Source organism: Balaenoptera physalus (assembly GCF_965194825.1).
Source record: "Balaenoptera physalus genome assembly, chromosome: 7".
In the NCBI taxonomy this organism is placed as follows: domain Eukaryota; kingdom Metazoa; phylum Chordata; class Mammalia; order Artiodactyla; family Balaenopteridae; genus Balaenoptera; species Balaenoptera physalus.
The window spans coordinates 90,413,616-90,434,102 of NC_138886.1; the positions used below are offsets into that span (position 1 = coordinate 90,413,616).

The 20,487-nt window shown below is 37.2% G+C and overlaps 1 protein-coding gene across 5 annotated transcripts in view; it reads left to right on the forward strand.

The window, feature by feature from the left end:
• Positions 1-1,184: 1,184 nt before the first annotated feature.
• Positions 1,185-20,487, forward strand: part of IARS1 (isoleucyl-tRNA synthetase 1) — a 94,906-nt gene continuing 75,603 nt past the window's right edge. The window contains exons 1-7 of one of the 5 annotated variants that reach the window (XM_082469596.1): positions 1,185-1,295; positions 7,846-7,971; positions 8,523-8,679; positions 9,225-9,344; positions 10,454-10,536; positions 13,947-14,064; positions 18,251-18,398. In XM_082469596.1, coding sequence (XP_082325722.1) covers positions 7,853-7,971; positions 8,523-8,679; positions 9,225-9,344; positions 10,454-10,536; positions 13,947-14,064; positions 18,251-18,398 — 745 coding nt within the window. In that variant the 5' untranslated portion in view covers positions 1,185-1,295; positions 7,846-7,852. Of the gene's footprint in view, positions 1,391-1,410; positions 1,432-4,083; positions 4,227-7,845; positions 7,972-8,522; positions 8,680-9,224; positions 9,345-10,453; positions 10,537-13,946; positions 14,065-18,250; positions 18,399-20,487 lie in introns of those variants that run through there. The other 4 variants (XM_082469594.1, XM_082469593.1, XM_082469595.1 and 1 more) reach the window with 4 other exon arrangements.

Below are 20,487 nucleotides of genomic sequence, written 5' to 3' on the forward strand. Positions count from 1 at the left end.
GTTGCGGCAAGCGGGGGCCACTCTTCATCGCGGTGCGCGGGCCTCTCACTATCGCGGCCTCTCCTGCTGTGGAGCACAGGCTCCAGACGCGCAGGCTCAGTAGTTGTGGCTCACGGGCCCAGCCGCTCCGCGGCATGTGGGATCTTCCCAGACCAGGGCCCGAACCCGTGTCCCCTGCATTGGCAGGCAGATTCTCAACCACTGCGCCACCAGGGAAGCCCCTGGATTCCTTGGTTTTTAACCAGCAGATCCAAAAGGTGCTGGGCAGACTCACAGCAGTGATAATAAATACATAAGTAAGCAGACTAATATGCAAATAATTTTGTTTCCAATACAGGAAACACACAATAATTCTAAAGCTGGTTGTCAGGCATTTCCTTCCTTTTTATCTCTCTCCATATGGCTGTTACCATCACTTCTGCAGTAAAATTCATGAGACCTCTGCAGGTGGCACTGAAGGACACAAAAGGAGAGGCTTCTCTGAACACCACTGACCACCAGTGCTTCAGCTCCTCACAGACCATTTTGTGGCCTCTGCATTTCCCTGAGAAACAGGAGGGTCTCTTCAGATAGGTGGGTCAAGAGTTTTAGTATGCAACAGAATTATCCAGGATGCGTGTTAAAATGCATATTTTTGTGACCCACCTCCAGAGACTCAGCAGGCCTAGTCCATGCCCCAGGACTCTGCATTTTTGCAGACTCCAAGGTGGTTTGGTGTAGGTCTCCACTACACCAGAAAACATAGTCCTAGTGCCTAGGGCTGCTTTCCTTAACGGTCATCTAGTAAAGCAGCCTTGAGACTGCGCACTCACGGCCCCGCAACATAATTACTGAGGCTACTATCGTTGGATTTAGTTAACCCCTGGTGAAATGCACTTACGTCTTGTGTACAGTGAACACCGACAAAGGCTGTGTAACAACGCCCAGGACGCACAACAGCCTCCTCTCTGTGCCCCTCCCAGTCAGTCCCCACCCCGGAGGCCACAAAATAGTCGTGTCCACCACCGTCGCCCTAGCTGCGTGAAGGACGCAGCGCGTCGCCGCCACGCCACGGAGTCGCACAGCCTGCTAGGTCACAGAGCAACGCTTGGTCGGGTGGTCGTGACTTGGAACCCACGCGGCCAATCGGCGTCCGGCTTGTTGACGCGTGTCAAACGACGGACGCTGATTGGCCGAAGCAAACCAGGCCACTTCCTCTTAGCTTCACGCTTTCGGGGAGTTGCATCACCTCTAGACTCTTGACCAAGGCGTAGACGCGGCTCATTCCGAGGTACTCAGGCTCGGAGGCCCCTCAGGTACGCCTGGTACTGCTCGCGGAGGCTCCTCAGGTACTCCCCATCCTGCCCGCGGGGCCCCTCAGGTCAACCTGTCCTGCACACGGGCCCCTCAGGTACGCCCCTTACTGCCCACTGGGATCCACGGTCCCCTCCGGTACACAAGATTTTTTTTTTTTAATGTTTATTTTGGGCTATGGGTTAGTTACGTGCATATCCGTTTCCAAGGAAAACATTGGGAGGGGGTCTAAGTGGGGCGAAAGAACTCAGCACCAGGTACCAATCCTGGCTTGGCTCTCGGGCCGAGGATTACAACTCTTGGAAGTTTCTCAGCTTCAGCCTGGTATCCTGGTAACACTTGAACTGTTGGGTGGTTCTCAGAATTTGGTGTGATCGAGCTTACTGGAGTTCAGAAGATGGACGATATTACTTGGAAGTCTAGGTATTCATAAGAACAAAGTCTTAGGCTCCCACGAATGGGCATTTATTGCTGGGTGCCTGGGATTAGAGGGGAATCCCCCGTCCTCGGCTCTTACACAGTCTAATAACACAGTATTCCAAGTGCACAGAGGAGGAAGACAGTTCCTAAGTGGGATTTGGAAGTGGGAGAAGGAGAAGGCTTCTCAGGAACTGCAGTGGGTTTGGAGCCTTGAAGATGAGAAGGAACTTGGGGATATGGTGCAGGGGACTGTAGTATAATGTATAGCAGGATTTTAAAGTGTGTGTGATTCAGGAGATGGGGAGTTGTTGTAGTCACTGCAGCTTCGTGTGAGGAACAAATGGAAGATGATGCTTGGCTTCCAGCCTTATGAATTTGTGGTTTCCTTCTTGAATGAAGTGGTGTTTGAAATGAATCCAGAAGAGAAGATAAGTTTTTTATTAGGTTGGACAGTATTACTTCTAGCATTCATTCAGGTGTTGCAGAGAGGTCAGGAAGTATGAAACTAGAGGCAAAGCAATTGTTTTAGGGATTTCTAAGTAATACGATGAACTTTTACAAAGTAAATATCAGTAAAATGGTGGACGGTATATCTTCTTCATAAGTGATTAGAGAGTGAATTGTAGGGAAGAGAAGGCAGCTAAATGCAGATTGCACTCTTAAATGTTTTTGGAAAGATGATATAGTGACTGGGCAAAGGCAATAGAGTAGAATTTGTGGACAAAGGAGTAATGATAATAATTTCCATAGATGACATGTGATTGCTCTGATAGCCATTATTTCACTTAACGTTAAATTAGCATTGTATTTACAGACTTTATTTTACAGGTGGCAGAATTGAGGTTTAAAGGTTGAGTAACTTTTCCTGTAAGTTACATACTAAGTTGTGGCACCAAAACTGTCAAATTCCAAAGCCAACCCTCTTAACCATTATCCTTGCCAAGAGGAGCCCCCGGAGTGGGATACTGGAAAGGCAGGTGGGGGAAATATCACTGATGGAAACTAAGGATGCTGACAAAGGGATTTGTTCAAACTTTTTGAGCACTACCATGTGTAAGCACATGGTAGGATAGTAAGAGGTTAGATAGTAAAATGCTTTTGCCAGCAATAAGTTTACAGTTGAATTGGAGAGACATGGGCATGCAATACAACTAAACCATAATGTGTAGGAGAGGAGCAGATTCCGGGGAGGGGGATATTAGTTTTGTAAAAAGGGGATTGGTAAATCCCCATAGAGCAGAGTACATTTAAGCTAAGTAGTTCTAGAGTATTTGGAGAAAGGGCCTGAACGCAAAGCAGTATGTCAGCAAAGCAGTTTTGTTTCTCAGCAGTGTCAAGAATGTGATGTAGTTGGAGCTTGAGTTTTGTAAGAGTAAAGGCCAGGAGTAGTAATTGTGGGTAAGATCATGCTACCCCACTGAAAAGTCTGTACAGAAACCATTGGGAGTGAGGAACCATTGCATTTTTCTTTGTTTAATACAGAAGTGATACTTTCAGAACTTTTCTATTAGAAAGGTGGTGTGTAGGATGTATAGTATTTATTTTTCCCTTTATTTTTAAACTTTTTATGATAAAGTTAATACATACTCAAAAGTAATCAAAACAGAGTAATATGAAGTAAATAAAAATCTGTTCTTTCACGCCTTCCTCATCTAATCCTATTCTCTGGTGGTAGCCATTGTTAAGTTTGGTGGGTAGCCTTCTAAATTAAATACAGAATTACTTAAACATAGACTTAGTGTATTTTTAATCTCTTGAAAATATTATAATACACATAGTATAAATTGCTATAACTGTGACTTGCTGTTTTCTTTCTCAGTATGTATAAGGAATATATATATTTGATATATTATGATTTATTATTTTTAATGCCTGCATGGTATTGATGTACCATAATTTATTTTAGTCTAATCTATTCGTGGATATTTAAGTTGTTTTCAGATATTTGTCTATAGAAACGCTTCAGTTGATATCTTTGTACATATTTTATACATTTGTGTAAGTAAATCTCTGGGTTATATGTTAATAGGATATAAGTAGTCTGTGAAAAGGCTGGAGATGGACCCACCTCTTGGGTTAAATTTGACTTAATGTAACAAATTATGAAGACCTGAGAATGAGGAAGAGGGAATAGAGAAATAGACTTAGAAGTCAGACCTACATGACTTGGTGATCAACTGGATGTGGGGATCATCTGGTAGTATTAAGGGTGACTCAGAAATTTCAGGTAACGGGAAGGAATAGTGGAACTACTAGTACAGTGGAATTAAAAATGGGAGCAAGTATGGCAAGGAAGATCATGAGATTTATTTTAAACAAAAATGTTTTTGGTATGCTTTTCCAAGATCTGTGGAGGTAAATACAAGTAAAGGTGAAGGAGGGTATCTAGAAATTGCTGAACAGGAAGTGGAGGCTAAAGAGGTCTGAAGGAGTCATGGAATAAGGAAGATAGTGGAGGCCTTGGATTATAGTTAAAGGGAAGAAGAGGAGGTTGCTTCCCTGAGCATGACCTGGCAGGGTTAATCTCCCTCTTCTTTCTGCTCCCCCTTTCCCCCAAGAGCCCTGTGGTTACTGGATGCTGTTGTGCAGGTACAGCTCTCCAGTGGATGTGAGGGGCCAGAGCAATCCTGTGATTTATGCATGGGGGCCGTTTCTCCTCGGCAGCCGCCATAGCCCGGTCACTGATACATGGCTCTTCCTGGAATAGTCTATACCATTGCATGGGTCTTTGTGTTTGGCCTAATAATGCAGTGGTTCTTAATCTTTGGGGGGAGTAGAAGCTCTCTAGAAAATTTTGTAAAAGTTAAAAGCCATCTTCACAGAAAGCTTAAATCTCGTTTTCTCAAAAAAAAAAAAGTTCAGATAGATATTCCAGAATAATGGTCAGAACAGTTTAAGAGAATGACTTACATTTTGATGTGCATGCTCATCCCCTAGGATCTTGTTAAAAAGCAGGTTCAGACTTGTCAGTCCAAGGTGGGGCTGGTGAGTCTGCTCTAATCAACTTCCATAGATGCTGGCAATCATAGGACCAGCCTTGACAAGCATTAGGGGGTGACAGAAATAAATATGTTGATATCTAAAGATCTGTTAGTCTTCAAATGTAACCCCTTAAGTTTCAATTGGCCTCTAGTAAGGTTGTCACTGAACCAGTAGGACTCCTACTAAATCAGTAAATGCACAAACACCTCTCTCCATCCTTCAAAGGCTGGAAATTATAACAAGAACTGAAGATCCAAAATGCCTTTCAACTTCTGTTTAATAACATTTAATGGCACACTCTAATCAGAAATGGATAGTTGAGTTAAATGGCCCACCTGTTCTTTCCTTATTTTTTTCCTATATAAAACTCAAAGGTACTCTCACATCTCAAAAATAAATGACAGGGGGACAAAAGGAAAGACACCGCTTGTAACAAACTTAAAAAAATGTTTTTTCTGATGTTAAAAATGTTTATTAAACAGATCACTCATTTCCATGTGTGACTCAGACCTCAGTGGCATAAATCTCATTTTTTATAGATTTTTCTCTTATGTGCAAAATCAATATCCTTTTAACTTTTTATCCCTTGTCTTGGCTGCTAGGAAGCTCACAGTCATATTTTGAATCAGTGTTGCTAATTGATAAAAGCATAGGAGCTGCATGATTTAAATTTTCCCTGATCTTGAATTTCCATATAATTTTTAGATTCCCTAATTTTATTTTTAATCAATGTGTGTATTTGCCATTTCATGGTTAATCTTTTGGTTAGTCTCTTCACATTCTCTGTCAAATAAAATAGAATAGAAATGAGTTAACATAGTAAGGACTGTATTTGTCTTTGAAACTCCATAATTTCTAGCATAAATTTATTTTTTATTTGTTTTTTATAAAAAAAATTTTTTTGATGGCATGGGTCAATTACTGTACTTAGGCTTTGATGTTTTCAGAATTGGTTGAGGTATGTAAGTCTCTTTGCTCCTAGAGTCAGTTATCCCAGACTGTTACAGTTCTTGTGTTCTTAAGGTTTTCCCCCTTCTCTGTTGTTTTCTCATTATTAGCAATTCTGTCCCCTTCTAATCTGATGTTGGCTTGGAAATCTGGTCACCAACCTTATTAGAATTATAAAGTGAGAATAAATAGGCTTTGAGGAGGAATGGGCTCGAGGATGCTCACTAGATAGTTAAGCCCCGACTGATCAAGTGTTTCTGAAAGAGGTTATTAACAAACTTCTGAAAAAAGATACTTTAAGACTTATCTCACCAGGCACTAAATCAGAGAGATGTAGAGTTTGTCTTTTACAAAAATCATGAGTAAGCAACAAAAGTGATAAAATGTAAAATTAGAATGAGCTAGGAATTATTTGAATGTGATTCTCATCTTTTTAGCTTCACAATTTTTTTAGGTTTTGCCTGTTTTCCTCAGAAAGATTAGGTTGATTCAGCAGAAGTACTTTCTGTCCTATGAATGTAGGTAAGAATTTTTACCTACTTTCAGATTTATTTTTTCAGATTATTAATGAATTTTTAGTATCATTAGATAGAATTGCCAAGATTTTCTTTTTTTTTTAAGCGTGTTGTCTGCAATTACTAAATGTTATACTGTAGTTGTAGAATAAGTGAAGAGTGTGAATTGGACACAAATTCTGAAATAAATTTAAAAGTACCATATATTTCTACTTCATACCATATACAGAAATAACTCAAGATGGATCAGTGGCCTAAATATAAGAGCTAAAACTTCACAACCTTGTTATCTGTAGTGGTTTCTTAGATATGACACCAAAAGTTGAAGTAGCGAAACCAGTAAATAAACAGGACTTCACCAAAATTAAAAGTGTTTGTGCTTCAAAGAATATACCATGAAGAAAATAAGAAACAAGCCACGGAATGGGAAAAAATTTTTGCAAATCCTGTAACTGATAAGGGGATTTTATCTAGAATATAAAGAACTCTTACAACTCAACAGTAAAAAGACAACCCAATTAAACAATGGGCAAAGGATGAATAGACATTTCTCCAAAGAAGGTATGAAATGGCCAATAAGCTCAACATTACTAATCATTAGGGAAATGGAAATCAAAACCGCAATGAGATACCATGTTATACCCACTAGGATTTCCTATAATCCAAAGATGGACGATAAGGAGTGAGGATGTAGAAAAACTGGAATCTCATTCTCTGCGGGGAGAATGTAAAATGACACAGCAGCTTTGGAAAACATTTTGGCAGTTTCTCAGAAAGTTAAACACAGTTACCATATTACCCAGCAGTTGTACTCCTAGGTATTTACTTAAGAGAGCTGGAAACACATGTCCACATAAAAACTTATACATGAATATTCATAGCAGCTCTGTCCAAAAGTGGAAACAATGCTAATGTCCATGAACTGATGAATGGATAAACAAAAAGTGGCATATCCATATGATGAAATATTATTCAGCTATAAAAAGCAATGAAGTATGAGTACATATCACAACATGGATGAACCTCGAAAACATAATTCTAAGTAAAAGAAGCCAGACGCAATAGGCTGTATGTACATAATTTCATTTATGTGAAATGTCCGGAATAGGAAGATCCAGAGAGGCAGAAAGCAGATTAATGGTCTCCAGGAGGCTGGGGAAGAGGAGAATAGAGAGTGACTGCTAATGTGTACAAGTTCTTGGAGGGCAGAAGAGGGAGTAGTGAAGAAAATGTTCTGGAATTAGTGAGTGGTGGTGGTTGCCCAACCTTGAGAATATACTTTAAAAAAAAAAAAAAAAAAGGTAAAAATGAATTGTACACTTTATTTTTTTTTAATATTTATTTATTTATTTGGCTGCACCAGGTCTTAGTTGCAGCGTGCGGGACCTTCATTGCAGCACGTGGGATCTTTTTTTAGTTGTGGCATGTGGGATCTAGTTCCCTGACCAGGGATCGAACCCAGGCCCCCTTCATTGGGAGTGTGGTCTTAGCCACTGGACCACCAGGGAAGTCCCATATTATATACTTTAAAAGGGTGAACTTTATGGTATGTGAACTTTACCTTAAAGAAAGGGGAATTTTTTTTAAGTACCAAGTAGTATCATGGCTAGTGATAGGTACATTTATTTTAATGTATGTTATTCCTAGATTTCTCTTTTGAGAATAATAAATTTGATTTCTCTTGCAGTAACAAAATGGTTCAGCAAGTTCCAGAAAACATCAATTTTCCTGCTGAAGAAGAGAAAATCTTGCAGTTTTGGTCCGACTTTAATTGTTTTCAGGAATGCTTAAAGCAATCAAAACATAGGCCAAAGTATGTGAATTTCTTTGGTAAAGGTAGAGTCTTTAAGAATAAGAGGTCCTCCAAATAGAGTTTTTATATCACTCTCTTCCTTTCCACTTTTCTCATTATCACTACCCTCATTTAAGCATTTAGACTAGTAGTGTAATAGCCTCCTATTGGGGTACTTCCTGCCTCTAGTCTTCATTCACCTAAAGACCAGTCCTTTCTTTAATTACTGTTTTCATCATGTGTCTCCTGTGCTCAAAAACTTTATCATAGGTGTTTGTTGCCCTATTTTATAGATAACTCAGGATCAGGATGAATAATTTCCCTTATATCATGGAACTAATTAATGAAGGATGGATGGTCCAATACAGGTCTCTCCAACTCTGTCATAATTAGCTTTTTTAAAGGCAGGGCCTCCAGTAGATATCTAATCAGTTATGTCTGAGTTTCCTAGCCTCGCAGCTTTTCTTCTCCCCAAAGGCTCTACAGTTACAGGAGCTATCTATAGAAAAATGCTGTCCTAAATTTTTGCTGTCTGTTTTAAAGTAACTTAACGTATTTTTATTACCTCTTAGATTTACCTTCTATGATGGGCCTCCTTTTGCAACTGGACTGCCTCACTATGGACATATACTTGCAGGGACAATTAAAGATATAGTTACAAGATATGCTCACCAGAGTGGGCTTCACGTTGACAGAAGATTTGGATGGGATTGTCATGGTTTACCTGTGGTATGTTTGAGTCACCAGCCTTATAATGTTTTGATTTTTTAATAAGCATTAGATTTCATTATATAATATGTTAAAGTATGAATTTTTGCTATAATCAGACTTCATTTTTTTTAATTTTTATTATTATTATTTTTTAATTTAATTTTATTTATTTATTTATGGCTGTGTTGGGTCTTCGTTTCTGTGCGAGGGCTCTCTAGCTGTGGCAAGCGGGGGCCACTCTTCATCGCGGCCTCTCCTGTTGTGGAGCACAGGCTCCAGATGCACAGGCTCAGTAATTGTGGCTCACGGGCCCAGCTGCTCTGCGGCACGTGGGATCTTCCCAGACCAGGGCTCGAACCCGTGTCCCCTGCATTGGCAGGCAGATTCTCAACCACTGCACCACCAGGGAAGCCCTCTTCATTTTTATAATACTATTTATAGTTTGTTTTCTCTGTAGATTTTCTGAGAACTAATTTTTTTTAATCTGTTTTATTTTCTAGTTTTGTCGAATTGCATTTGTTTCATAGGGCAGGGATGTTAACAATCTTACTGCAAATTTTCAGGAATATGAAATTGATAAGACACTGGGAATCAGAGGACCAGAGGATGTAGCCAAATTGGGGATTGCAGAATATAACAGTCAGTGCCGAGCAATTGTGATGCGATATTCTACTGAGTGGAAGGTATTTTTGGTTACTTTAAGTAGAATGAAAAAAAACTCTAGCTTTTAAATGGGGGTTGAAATGTTTTATGGTTCCTTGTGCTTTTTATGAGATGTGCCCAAAAGTGTAACAAAAGAGGGGTTGATAATCCTCTTTAAATGAGTGTTTAGCTTCCATCTTCAACTCCATTACTTAAACTGTTAGCTTAAACTGAACCCTCTCTTTTCTGATTTCTATGTGCTTGATTGGTCTTCCATGTTTAATCTCCTACCTACCCACAGTATATGACAGGAATCATGCTGTCCTAGCAAATAGATTGGCTTGAATCTTGGCAATAAAAGAATTCAGATGTAAAAAACAATTCACATTTGTACACATTGTTTTATATTGACTCCCATCTTGCCCACTGCTTCTCTTAGTAATAGAGCTCCCACAATTGGTACATTTTAGTAACTGTCTGGTGCCAGCAGAGCTCTTGTCCTCTCTTATTCTGATGTGCTTAGGAACAAAGGTCCTCAACTCCCCCTTTCCTCCGTGGCTCTCAGATTAATATATATGTACAACTTAAAAACATGTCTGGCTTTTATTTTTTTCCATCTTTACTCTCTTACCACTTTGACTGTCAAATTTGCTATTCTTCAGAAGTAACATCACCCCCTTCTCAGTGTATCATATCAGAAGGCCTATGATGCTGATAAGTCTCATTGGTGTTGTTCACTTTGTTCACTAAGGTTATTCTGTCAGGTTTCTCCATTGTAAAGTTACAGTTTTTCCTTTGTAATTAGTAAGTACCCTGTTCCTTATCATACTATGACTCAGTAATTTTAGCAACCATTGATGATTCATGCCAGCAACCGTTAGACTTGTGGTGTTTGCCAAATGGTAGTTTTGGTAGACTTTTATAAAAGAATGTTAATACTTGTAAATAACATTCCCTGCATGTAGGATGAATGCCAAGAAAACTTGTTCTTAACCTTACAAAATGTGTTGTTTACAGTATACATTTACTTGAACCATTGATTGTTCTGTTTTTCCAAAATCATCATATGTAGTGATAATAGAAGTAAAACAAATTGCTATACAATAACAAATACCATTGTCTAAAAACTCTAATATTCATATTTTTTAAGTCTACTATTACCAGACTTGGCCGATGGATTGACTTTGACAATGACTACAAAACTCTCTATCCACAATTCATGGAATCTGTCTGGTAAGTTTATTTGAAGTTGAAATATAATGACTATTTTGTTGTATTAGATAGTAGAGATGCTCTAGCATGAATCCGCTTGTTTTCAGATCCACAATTATCTGAAATCTTTGGGGATGTATTTGTTTTGTTTCTGTTTTTAAAGACTTAATTTTGCTGTGAACCTAAAAATGCTCTAAAAAAATAAAAGAGGAAGCTATACAGATTTCCCATATACGCTGTGCCTCCACAGATACATAGCCTCCTCCATTATCAACATCCCCCACCAGAGGGATACATTTGTTACAATTCATGAACCTACCTTGACAGATCATAATCACCCAAAGTCCAGAGTTTACATAAGGGTTCACTCTTGTTATGCATTCTGTGGATTTGGACAAATGTGTGATGACATATATCCATAATTCTAGAATTATGCATTGCCCTAAAATTCCACTGTACTCCACCTATTCGTCCCTTCCACCCCTAGGTTTATTTTTGAATTCAGTAAATTTTGGATTCTAGAAAGGTATTAGGTTATCCATATGTTCTGTAGTATATAATGGCCCTAGCAGATTGAGCAGCAACCTGTAATCAATTTCATTAGTGTTTCTATATCAGAACATATAACTATTCACACTAAGTAAAATAAATGAAGAATATAAATGGCCTGATGTGAGTTAAAGGTTTTTTTGTCAAATTAACTAGTACCAAATTTTAGGAAAATTAGGTTTCAGAAATGGGTTTGTTTGTTTGAAGGAATTAAGTCTAAGAGGTGTGTACTTGAATTTTTTACTAAGAGAAGTTGTATATGCAGTCACTGTTTCATGAGTTTCGAAATGAATTTTGCTTCCTTTTACTATTACAAGACAACTGTTGCAATGCCAGTCTTTTTTTTTTTTAATCTATTTTATTTATTTTTGGCTGCATTGGGTCTTTGTTGCTGCATGTGGGCTTTGTCTAGTTGCAGTGACTGGGGGCTGCTCTTCGTTGCGGTGTGCATGCTTCTCATTGCTGTGGCATCTCTTGTTGCAGAGCACAGGCTCTAGGCATGCGGGCTCAGTAGTTGTGGCACACGGGCTTAGTTGCTCCGTGGTATGTGGGATCTTCCCGGACCAGGGCTCGAACCCATGTCCCCTGAATTGGCAGGCAGATTCTTAACCACTGCACTACCAGGGAAGCCCAATGCCAGTCTTGATAGGTGATTTAACCTAAGCCTCCTACAATAGTCTGAGAATCATTATGTATCATTAATGGGCAAATAGTTATTATGGTTGCAAAATGACCTATGTACATAACTCAGGCCTTGAGGGAGTCCTACTTTTGTTAAATTATGCAAGATTACAGGTGAGTTACAAAGCTCTTTTGTAGGATACATATTTTTGTGCTGTACTGTAGGTGCTTGTGCCTCTTACTGTCGTCCTATCTACCTGATTACATTTCTGTTAGTCAAGATCTGTTGCACATGCTTGGCACATGCCTTTGCCTTTGAGGAGCTAGATACCGTGGGACAGTTCTCAGACCCTCTGACTCTGATGTGCCCCTGTGGGTGCATCTCCAGACCCATGTACCCAAGGGTGAGAGCTGATTAAACTCTCTGACATGGCAGAAACTTTGGACAGGGAGACTTCCCATTTCTCTGAGTAGTTGGAGTTCTCATGATTAGGGCATTCTAAAAAGCAGGGTTTCTCTTAAACTTCTGAAAAAGAAGGTACTCTTTATGCTCTAGATCAGGACAGTTTAGCACTTAAATGTGGTTAGTATGACCAAGAAACTGAATTTCTAATTTTAATAAATTTAAATGAGCACATGTGGCTAGTGCTACCATGTTGGACAATATAGCTCTACATCAGACTTCTTAATTTACATAAAACATACTTGAATCGGGGGAAAACCGTTTTCAAAGCCTCTTGCTATTAGAATGTTAGTTATTCCTGAGGAACATGTTGACATATAAATAAGGCATATAGACCTAGGGTGAATATTAAAAAAATAGTAGGAGATACATTTAAAATGATAACATTAATTTGATGGTGATAATTTAGATTGAGTTGGTGCTTTTGAGTATATAAAGTACTTCCACATGAATTTTCCCAGATGATCTAGAAAGTCCTGTGGATTGGGTTAGGACCCTCTTTGAGGTAAAGGCGAGTGGTTGTGACTTGCTTGAGATCACTCAACTAACTATATGGCTCTTAGGCTTGAATCTTGGTCTTATGATACAAATCTGACACTTTTCCTCTGGTCTCCTGTTAATGTCCTTGCATCAGAGAATATAATTTAAGATTGAGTTTAAACTTGGGAAATTTGTTACAAGATGTCACCTTTTAGGCTTTGTCCAAAGCCAAAGGAATACCATGAAAATACTTGCACAGTTTTACATAAAAATGTATTTTAACAAATGGGAGAGAATTTAATTCATTTATTGTGCCAAATACATAGGAATCGAACTGTAAAAATGAGTTAAAGACAAGTAAGGATTCCTACCAAATGAATTCTGGCACCCAATTGGGAAAGATGAGTAGTCACCACAGGAGAACCTGGGATGACTGTTTTCCAGTATCTTGCTACATTTAGCTTAAAGCAACATGTTTAAGTGTTTAATAAAAGTTTTTGACTGACTGTAGGAGAGAGATCTGATCCTAATCCCAGTGGTTTATACTTTTTAAATTGCCTCTGTAAAACTGTCCATTACAGTGAAATTTAAGCAGTATACTAGAAGACTATTAAGAAAAACAAAAAGTCTGGGCTTTTCTGGTGGTGCAATGGTTGAGAATCCACCTGCCAATGCAGGGGACACGGGTTCGATCTCTGGTCCGGGAAGATCCCACATGCCACGGAGCAACTAAGCCCCTGCACCACAACTACTGAGCCTGTGCGCCTAGAGCCCGTGCTCCACAACAAGAGACGCCACCGCAATGAGAAGCCCACACACCGCAACGAAGAGTAGCCCCCGCTTGCTGCAACTAGAGAAAGTCCGCGCGCAGCAACAAAGACCCAACACAGCCAAAAATAAATAAATAAATAAGTAAATTTAAATTAAAAAAAAAAAAGTCTGAAATCCCAACCATAGTTAACATATTGGTGAAAATCTACTTTTTTAGCATTTCTAAAAATGTAAATATGTATACTGATACATACAGTTTTACATAATTGGTACCTCATTGTACAGTATGGTGTCAGTTGCTTTTCTCAGTCAACATCAAGTCATGAACACCTTTCCATGTCAACAGATATTTGCACTTTTAATGTCTACATAATATCTCATTATACTGATGTGTTGTAATTTACCAGCTATTCACCAGTTGAGAGACATTGTGTTTCCACTTCTTTGGCTGTGAGAAACTACAAACAGAAACTGGCATAAATGTTTGCATTTGGGAAAATAGAATTATGGTTATGTAACTGTAAAATTCTGTCTCTTTACTTGCCAGGTGGGTCTTCAAACAGCTCTATGATAAAGGCCTTGTTTATAGAGGAGTGAAAGTCATGCCCTTTTCCACTGCATGCAATACTCCACTTTCCAACTTTGAATCTCACCAGAATTACAGGGTATGTGAGATGTCATTGGCGTTAAGTTATGTACTCAGAAGTTAAATGGCTGTGGTGATCATGGTAACTTAGTCCCAGTGTGGAATGTTAGCCTGGGGAGTGATGTGAATGATGTGTCTTAATGTGATAGGTTTCGCTTGTTTTAACCATATTTTGATGCCTCTCTTTGTTTAATAAGTCCAACTCTGCTCTATTTTCCTCCAGTCACTGTTTCATAAGGGTTATTGCTTAGGGTGTTTTTGTGCCTCATCTGAGGCTTTGTAATATCATTTATTTGTTAAAAGTACTTGGAGGAAAATCTGATTTGCGATTGGTGGTGTGTTATGATCTTTGATGAATGGAATAACTTGCTGTCATTGGTATAAGAGTTTAGACGTGTCTGTTGTTTACAAAGTGTACTGCTTTACCTTATCCAGGGAGATAGTAAAGACTGTAAGTCTTCAGGAATAAGAACTATCTGTTCTCTTGTATGTATATTCAAGGGGTGTTTTATTTCTGAGTTTATCTAACCCTCTGTGTTTTTAAAGGATGTTGATTTGTTTGGAATTCTATCTCATGGCTAAGGTTTGGAAAAGAGAAATGTGCTGTAAATAAACAAATGTGGTATATTTACCTACATATCATTATTATTAACACTTACATTTCAAAAGCACTTTTCGTCTTACAGAATGCTTTCAACATCCCATTGGATCGTTGCATATCCTTGTGTGGTCGGCATGATGATGCCTGCCTGTTGTCCCCTAAATACCCTTCTATGGTGGTACTCATGTTATGTTTTTTTTAATAAAATATTTTAAGCACATAAAAATGTAGAGAATAATATACTAACTATTGAGTACCAAAGACTGAAGTTTTGTCAAATCTTAAAATATTGCTGTATTTGCTTACTTTTTAAAAACACTTTACATGGAGAATTTCAAGCATATACAAAAGTAGAATAGTTAATTAACAGAATAATTAACTCCCATGTCCTATCATGTATCCCCTACAATCTCTATGGTCAATCCTGCCCCATCTACACACTCCACTTATTTCTCCCAGACCCTTTTTCAAAAGCAAATTTTAGACATATCATTTTATCAATAAGTAATTCATTATATATCTTTAATAGATAAGAAATATTTCTTTAACATTACCAGAGTACCATTATCACACCTTAAAAAGTCATCATCAATCATTTTTAATATTCTTAATATTAAATATTCTGTAGTTGTTTAACTCCTGCATATCATCAGTGTTCACATTTCTATTTGTCTCATAAACAGCATCCTTTTTTTTCCCTCAGGTTATTTCTAGTTGTTTTTTTTGTTTGTTTTTTCTTTTTTGTTTTGTTTTAATCGAGACATAAGGAAGGTTCATACATGGTAATAGTTGTCTTTTAGGTCTGTTTTAATGTGTAGGTCTCCATTTCTCTTTCTATGTTTTTCTTTTTCTTTTTTTTTTTCCCCCTTGCAAATTGTTGTTTGGGAAACAGATATTATCTTGTAGTTTCCCACAATCTGAGTTTTGATGATTACATCTCCATAATCTAATTTAACATTTTCTCTGTCCTCTGCATTTTATAGAAATACGTACTTCATTTTTATGTTTGTTTTGTTTATGGTTTTTTTGGTGGGGTGGGTTAAATTTTACCTATAATTCAATGCACCAATCTTAAGTATACCATTTAATGGCTTTCACGAGGAGAATTCCCTGGTGGTCCAGTGGCAAGTCTTCTGTGCTTTCACTGCCGAGGGCGCAGGTTCAATCCCTGGTTGGGGAAGGAACTAAGATCCCGCAAGCCTCGCGGCATGGCCAAAAAATTAAAAAACGAAACATGGGTTTCACTAAATGCATCTGTTGTTGTTGATTTCAAATACATCAAATGTCACAGATAGCAGTTGATTAGTTTTGTCTGGTTCTGTACTTTGAAGAAGTGGAAAGATCCACTATGTATTCTGTTTCTGGCTTTTCTCACTCAGCATTATGTTTGTGATAGTCATCCATGTTATGTGTAGTTTTGGATCTTTTGTTCTAATTTCTTTGTAGGTGAATATACCACAGTTTGTTTATTTACAGCACATTTCTCTTTTCCATTTCCTTCTTCACATCCTGATAGGTAACCACTATGCTGAATTTGGTGTTTCTTTTTCATGCATATTTTTATATTTTTGTTATCTGTGTAAGTATCCATAAACAGTATTTAGTGTTGTTCGCAAGTTTTTAAATCTCATTCATTGTACTTATTCTGCACCTTGCCTTTTATACTAAACATTATGTTTTAAAGTTTCTTCATATTGATACATGTAGCTTTAAGTTTATTTTTAACTGCTGTACAGTTTTTCATATAACAAATAGACTACAATTTATCTATTCATTCTTTTGATAGATATTTGAGGTGTTCAGAGGGCGCAGCCTTTTTTTTCTTTTTAAATGGTAACAATTGGTGTTGCTCCAAACGTTTTGTAATACAAATCCTTGTGTACTATGCTGGAATTTTCTTTGGTAACTAAATTTTTACATGTTAGAGCCCCATTATAGCTTGTTAGGTCCTAGGGTTTTCAAAGTTTATACTCTTCTATAAGTAAATAAATACATTCTCTTATTGGGAAAGAGCAAGCTGTACGGAACTAAATTGAGTTACAGAAGAAAGTCCTTCCAGCTTTTCCAAAAGGTAAACCAACTTGTGGTATATAAAAATATTTATTTTTTATATTGCCTAAATTTTTAGTTTTTGGAAGTCTGGTTGATGTGATTATTTTTGAGGCTTATGCTCATTGTGGAAAATTAAGAAGCCATAGAAGATATAAAGAAGAGGGAAAAAAATTATAATCCCAGTACCCAAAGGAAATCACTGTTAATGTTTTATTTAGATTTCCCTTTAGAGGCTTTTTAATTTTTTTATGTTTATTACTATACATACTAAAATTAATAATTTTTATATCTTAGTACCTATTTCCTGGCTTAATAAGACAACACTTTTTTGCTCCTCCATTTACTTGCTCTATTCCATATACTTGCACAAAATGAATATATATGTGAAGCCAACACCCAGATAAAGTTAAAGAAGAACCTTGTCAGTCAACCTGTCAAAAGCTCTCCCTTCTCATGGTCCCTTCAGTTTAGCATGTATCCCCCCACTCCTCTATAGCAACCACTGTCCTCACTTCCAACCTCATTGTTTGCTGATTCTGTACTAAATATAAATGGAATTGTCCAGTTTGTTCTTTTTTTGCGTCTGGCTTCTCTTGCTCAAGATTATGTTTGTGAAAGTCATCCATGTTGTGTGTAGTTGTAGATCATCATTTTAATTACTGTATAGTATTTAACTTATCCATTCTAATGTTGATGGACATTGGGTAATATCCAGTTTTTGGCTCTTATCAGTAGTACTACTGTGAGCATTCTGGAACTTGTCTTTTGGGGAGCATATATACACATTCCCAGGAGTGGGATTATTGAGTCATAAGGTATACTTACATTTAGCCCTAGTACAAGAGTTGGCAAACTTTGTAAAGGGCCAGATAGTAAATATTTTAGACTTTGTTGGCCAGATGATCTGTCAGTCCTGTCAAAACCATTCTTAGGTCTTGGGCTCTATAAAAACAGGTAACGGCCAGATTTGACCCATGGACCATGGTTCATTGCCTCCCACTCTAACCCCAAAGGGATTATACTTCCACTAGACAGTTCTGATTACACTGCATCCTTGCCAGCACTTAGTATTTTCTGTCTTTTTTCACTTTGGCCATACTATGAGTGTGTACTAAGGATTGTGTTTGTTTTTAATTTTTGGCATAATTTCAGACTTCCTGAAAAGTTGAAAAGAATTCTCATATACCCTTCAATTCAAATAAAGAATAACACTGTTTTCCAAAATCGTTATTTTATTGACCTAATTCTTTATGGACTTATTATAAAATAGATCATTGTAACAGTGAAACCTCATTTATGTATCCCACTTGCTACACTATAAATGTTTTATTTGTGACTACTAAGGTAATTATTAAAGCATTTTCTTTATGTAAAAAATGTATTTGGAATTTCTCGCTTTGTATTTTCTTTTTACAAATATGGCAGATTTTTTTTAAAGCTCAGTTTATTCTGAAAATAAAAGTTTATTTTATTCTTTAGGATCAGTTCGTTTTTCTTCCATGTCTACTATTATGGAGTCTGTAAAAAAATACTTTATCTCATTTTATTTCAGGATGTTCAAGATCCTTCAGTATTTGTAACTTTCCCTTTGGAGGAAGATGAAAATATATCTTTGGTTGCCTGGACAACTACTCCCTGGACTCTACCTAGTAACCTTGCCCTGTGTGTTAATCCAGATATGCAGTATGTGAAGATAAAAGGTAAGTGTGAGCCTGGTTACTTATGATCAATATGAATAAAATAATTTTAATGAATTTTGGGAAAGAATGAAAGCTTACATTTCTTCCCTTTTTTTTTTTTTACTTTTTTTATTGAGGTATAATTGACATACATTATGTTAATTTTAGGCTTACAACAAAATAAACATTTGTGTACATCATGAAATGAACACCATAGTAAGTCTAGTTAACATTCATCACCATACATATTTACAGAACTTTTTCTTACGGTGAGACCTTTTAAGATCTACTCTCTCAGTAACTTTCAAATATGTAATATAGTATTATTAACTATAGTTGCCATGCTATAAATTATATCCCCATGCCTTATTTTATAATTGGAAGTTTGTACCTTTTAACTCCCTTTACCCATTCCACCTCCCCCACACGCATACACACCCCTGCTTCTAACAACCACCAGTCTGTTCTCTGTATCCATGAAGTTTATTTTTGTTGTTTTGACTTCATTCTTATTCCACATATAAGTGAGATAATACATTATGTGTCTTTCTTTGACTTATTTCACTTAGCCTAATGCCCTCAAGGTCCATCCATGATGTTTTAAGCAGCAAACTTTCATTCTTCCTTACAGCCAAATAGCATTCCATTGTACATATACATACCATATTTTGTTCATCAGTCCGTCCATTGATGGACACAGGTTGTTTCCATAATTTGGCTATCATAATTAATGCTGCGATGAACATGGGGTGCAGATATCTTTTCAAGTTAGTGTATTCATTTTCTTTGTATAAATACCCAGAAGTAAAATTACTGGATCATATGTAGTTGTATTTTTAATTTTTTGAGGAACCTCCCATACTCTTTTCCATGGTGGCTACACCAATTTACATTCCCATCATCAGTGCAGAGATTCTCTCTTCTCCACATCCTTGCCCGCACTTGCTGTCTCTTGTCTTTTTGAAAACAGCCACTCTAACAGGTGTGAGGTGATACCTTATTGGGGTTTTGATTTGCATTTCCCTGATATAAGTGGTATTGAGCATCTTTTCATGTACCTGATGGATATCTGATTGTCTTCTTTGGAAAAATGTCTATTCAGATCTTCTACCCATTTTTTAAATTGGTTTGGTGGGTTTTTTTGTTTGTTTGTTTTGCTATCAAGTTGTATCAGTTCTTTATATATTTTGGATATTAGCCCCATATCAGCTATATGATTTGCATATATTTTCTCCCATTCAGATGGTTGCCTTTTCATTTCGTTGATTACTTTTGCTGTGCAGAAGCTTTAGTGTGATGTAGTCCCACTTTTTTTTTGTTTGTTTTTATTTTTGCTTCTGTTTCCTTTGCTTTTGTTGTCAGAGCAAAAAAAAAAAAAAAAAAAGACATTGCCAAGACCAATGGCAAGAAGTTTATCAACTATGTTTTCTTCTAGGAATCTTATGGTTTCAGGTCTTATGTTAAAGTCTTTAATCCATTTGTGTTAATTTCTATATATGGCATAAGAGAGTGGTCCAGTTCTCCCAACACCATTTATTGAAGAGATTCTCCTTTCCCCATTGTATATTCTTGGCTCCTTTATTGTAAATTAATTGTCTTATGTGTGAGTTTATTTCTGGGCTCTCTGTTCTGTTCCATTGATCTATGTGTTTGTTTTTATGCCAATACCATACTGTTTTGATTACTAGAGCTTTGTAATATAGTTTGAAATCAAGGAGTGTTGTGCCTCCAGCTTTGTTCTTCTTTCTCAAGATTGCATGGACTATTCAGGGTCTTGTGGGTCCACATAAATTTTAAGATTGTTTATTCTATTTCTGTGAAAAATGCCATTGAAATTTTGATAGGAATTGCACTGAATCTATAGATTTCCTTCAGTAGTATGGACGTTAATATTGTTAATTCTTCAAATCCATGAGCATGGAACACTTCCATTTATTTGTGTCTTCCATTTCTTTCATCAATGTTTTAAACTTTTCAGTGTCTAGGTCCTTCATTTCCTTTGCTAAGCTTATTCCTACATATTTTATTCTTTCTGATGCAATTGTAAATGCAATTGTTTTCTTAATTTCTCTTTCTGATAGTTCATTATTGGTGTATAGCAATGCAACAG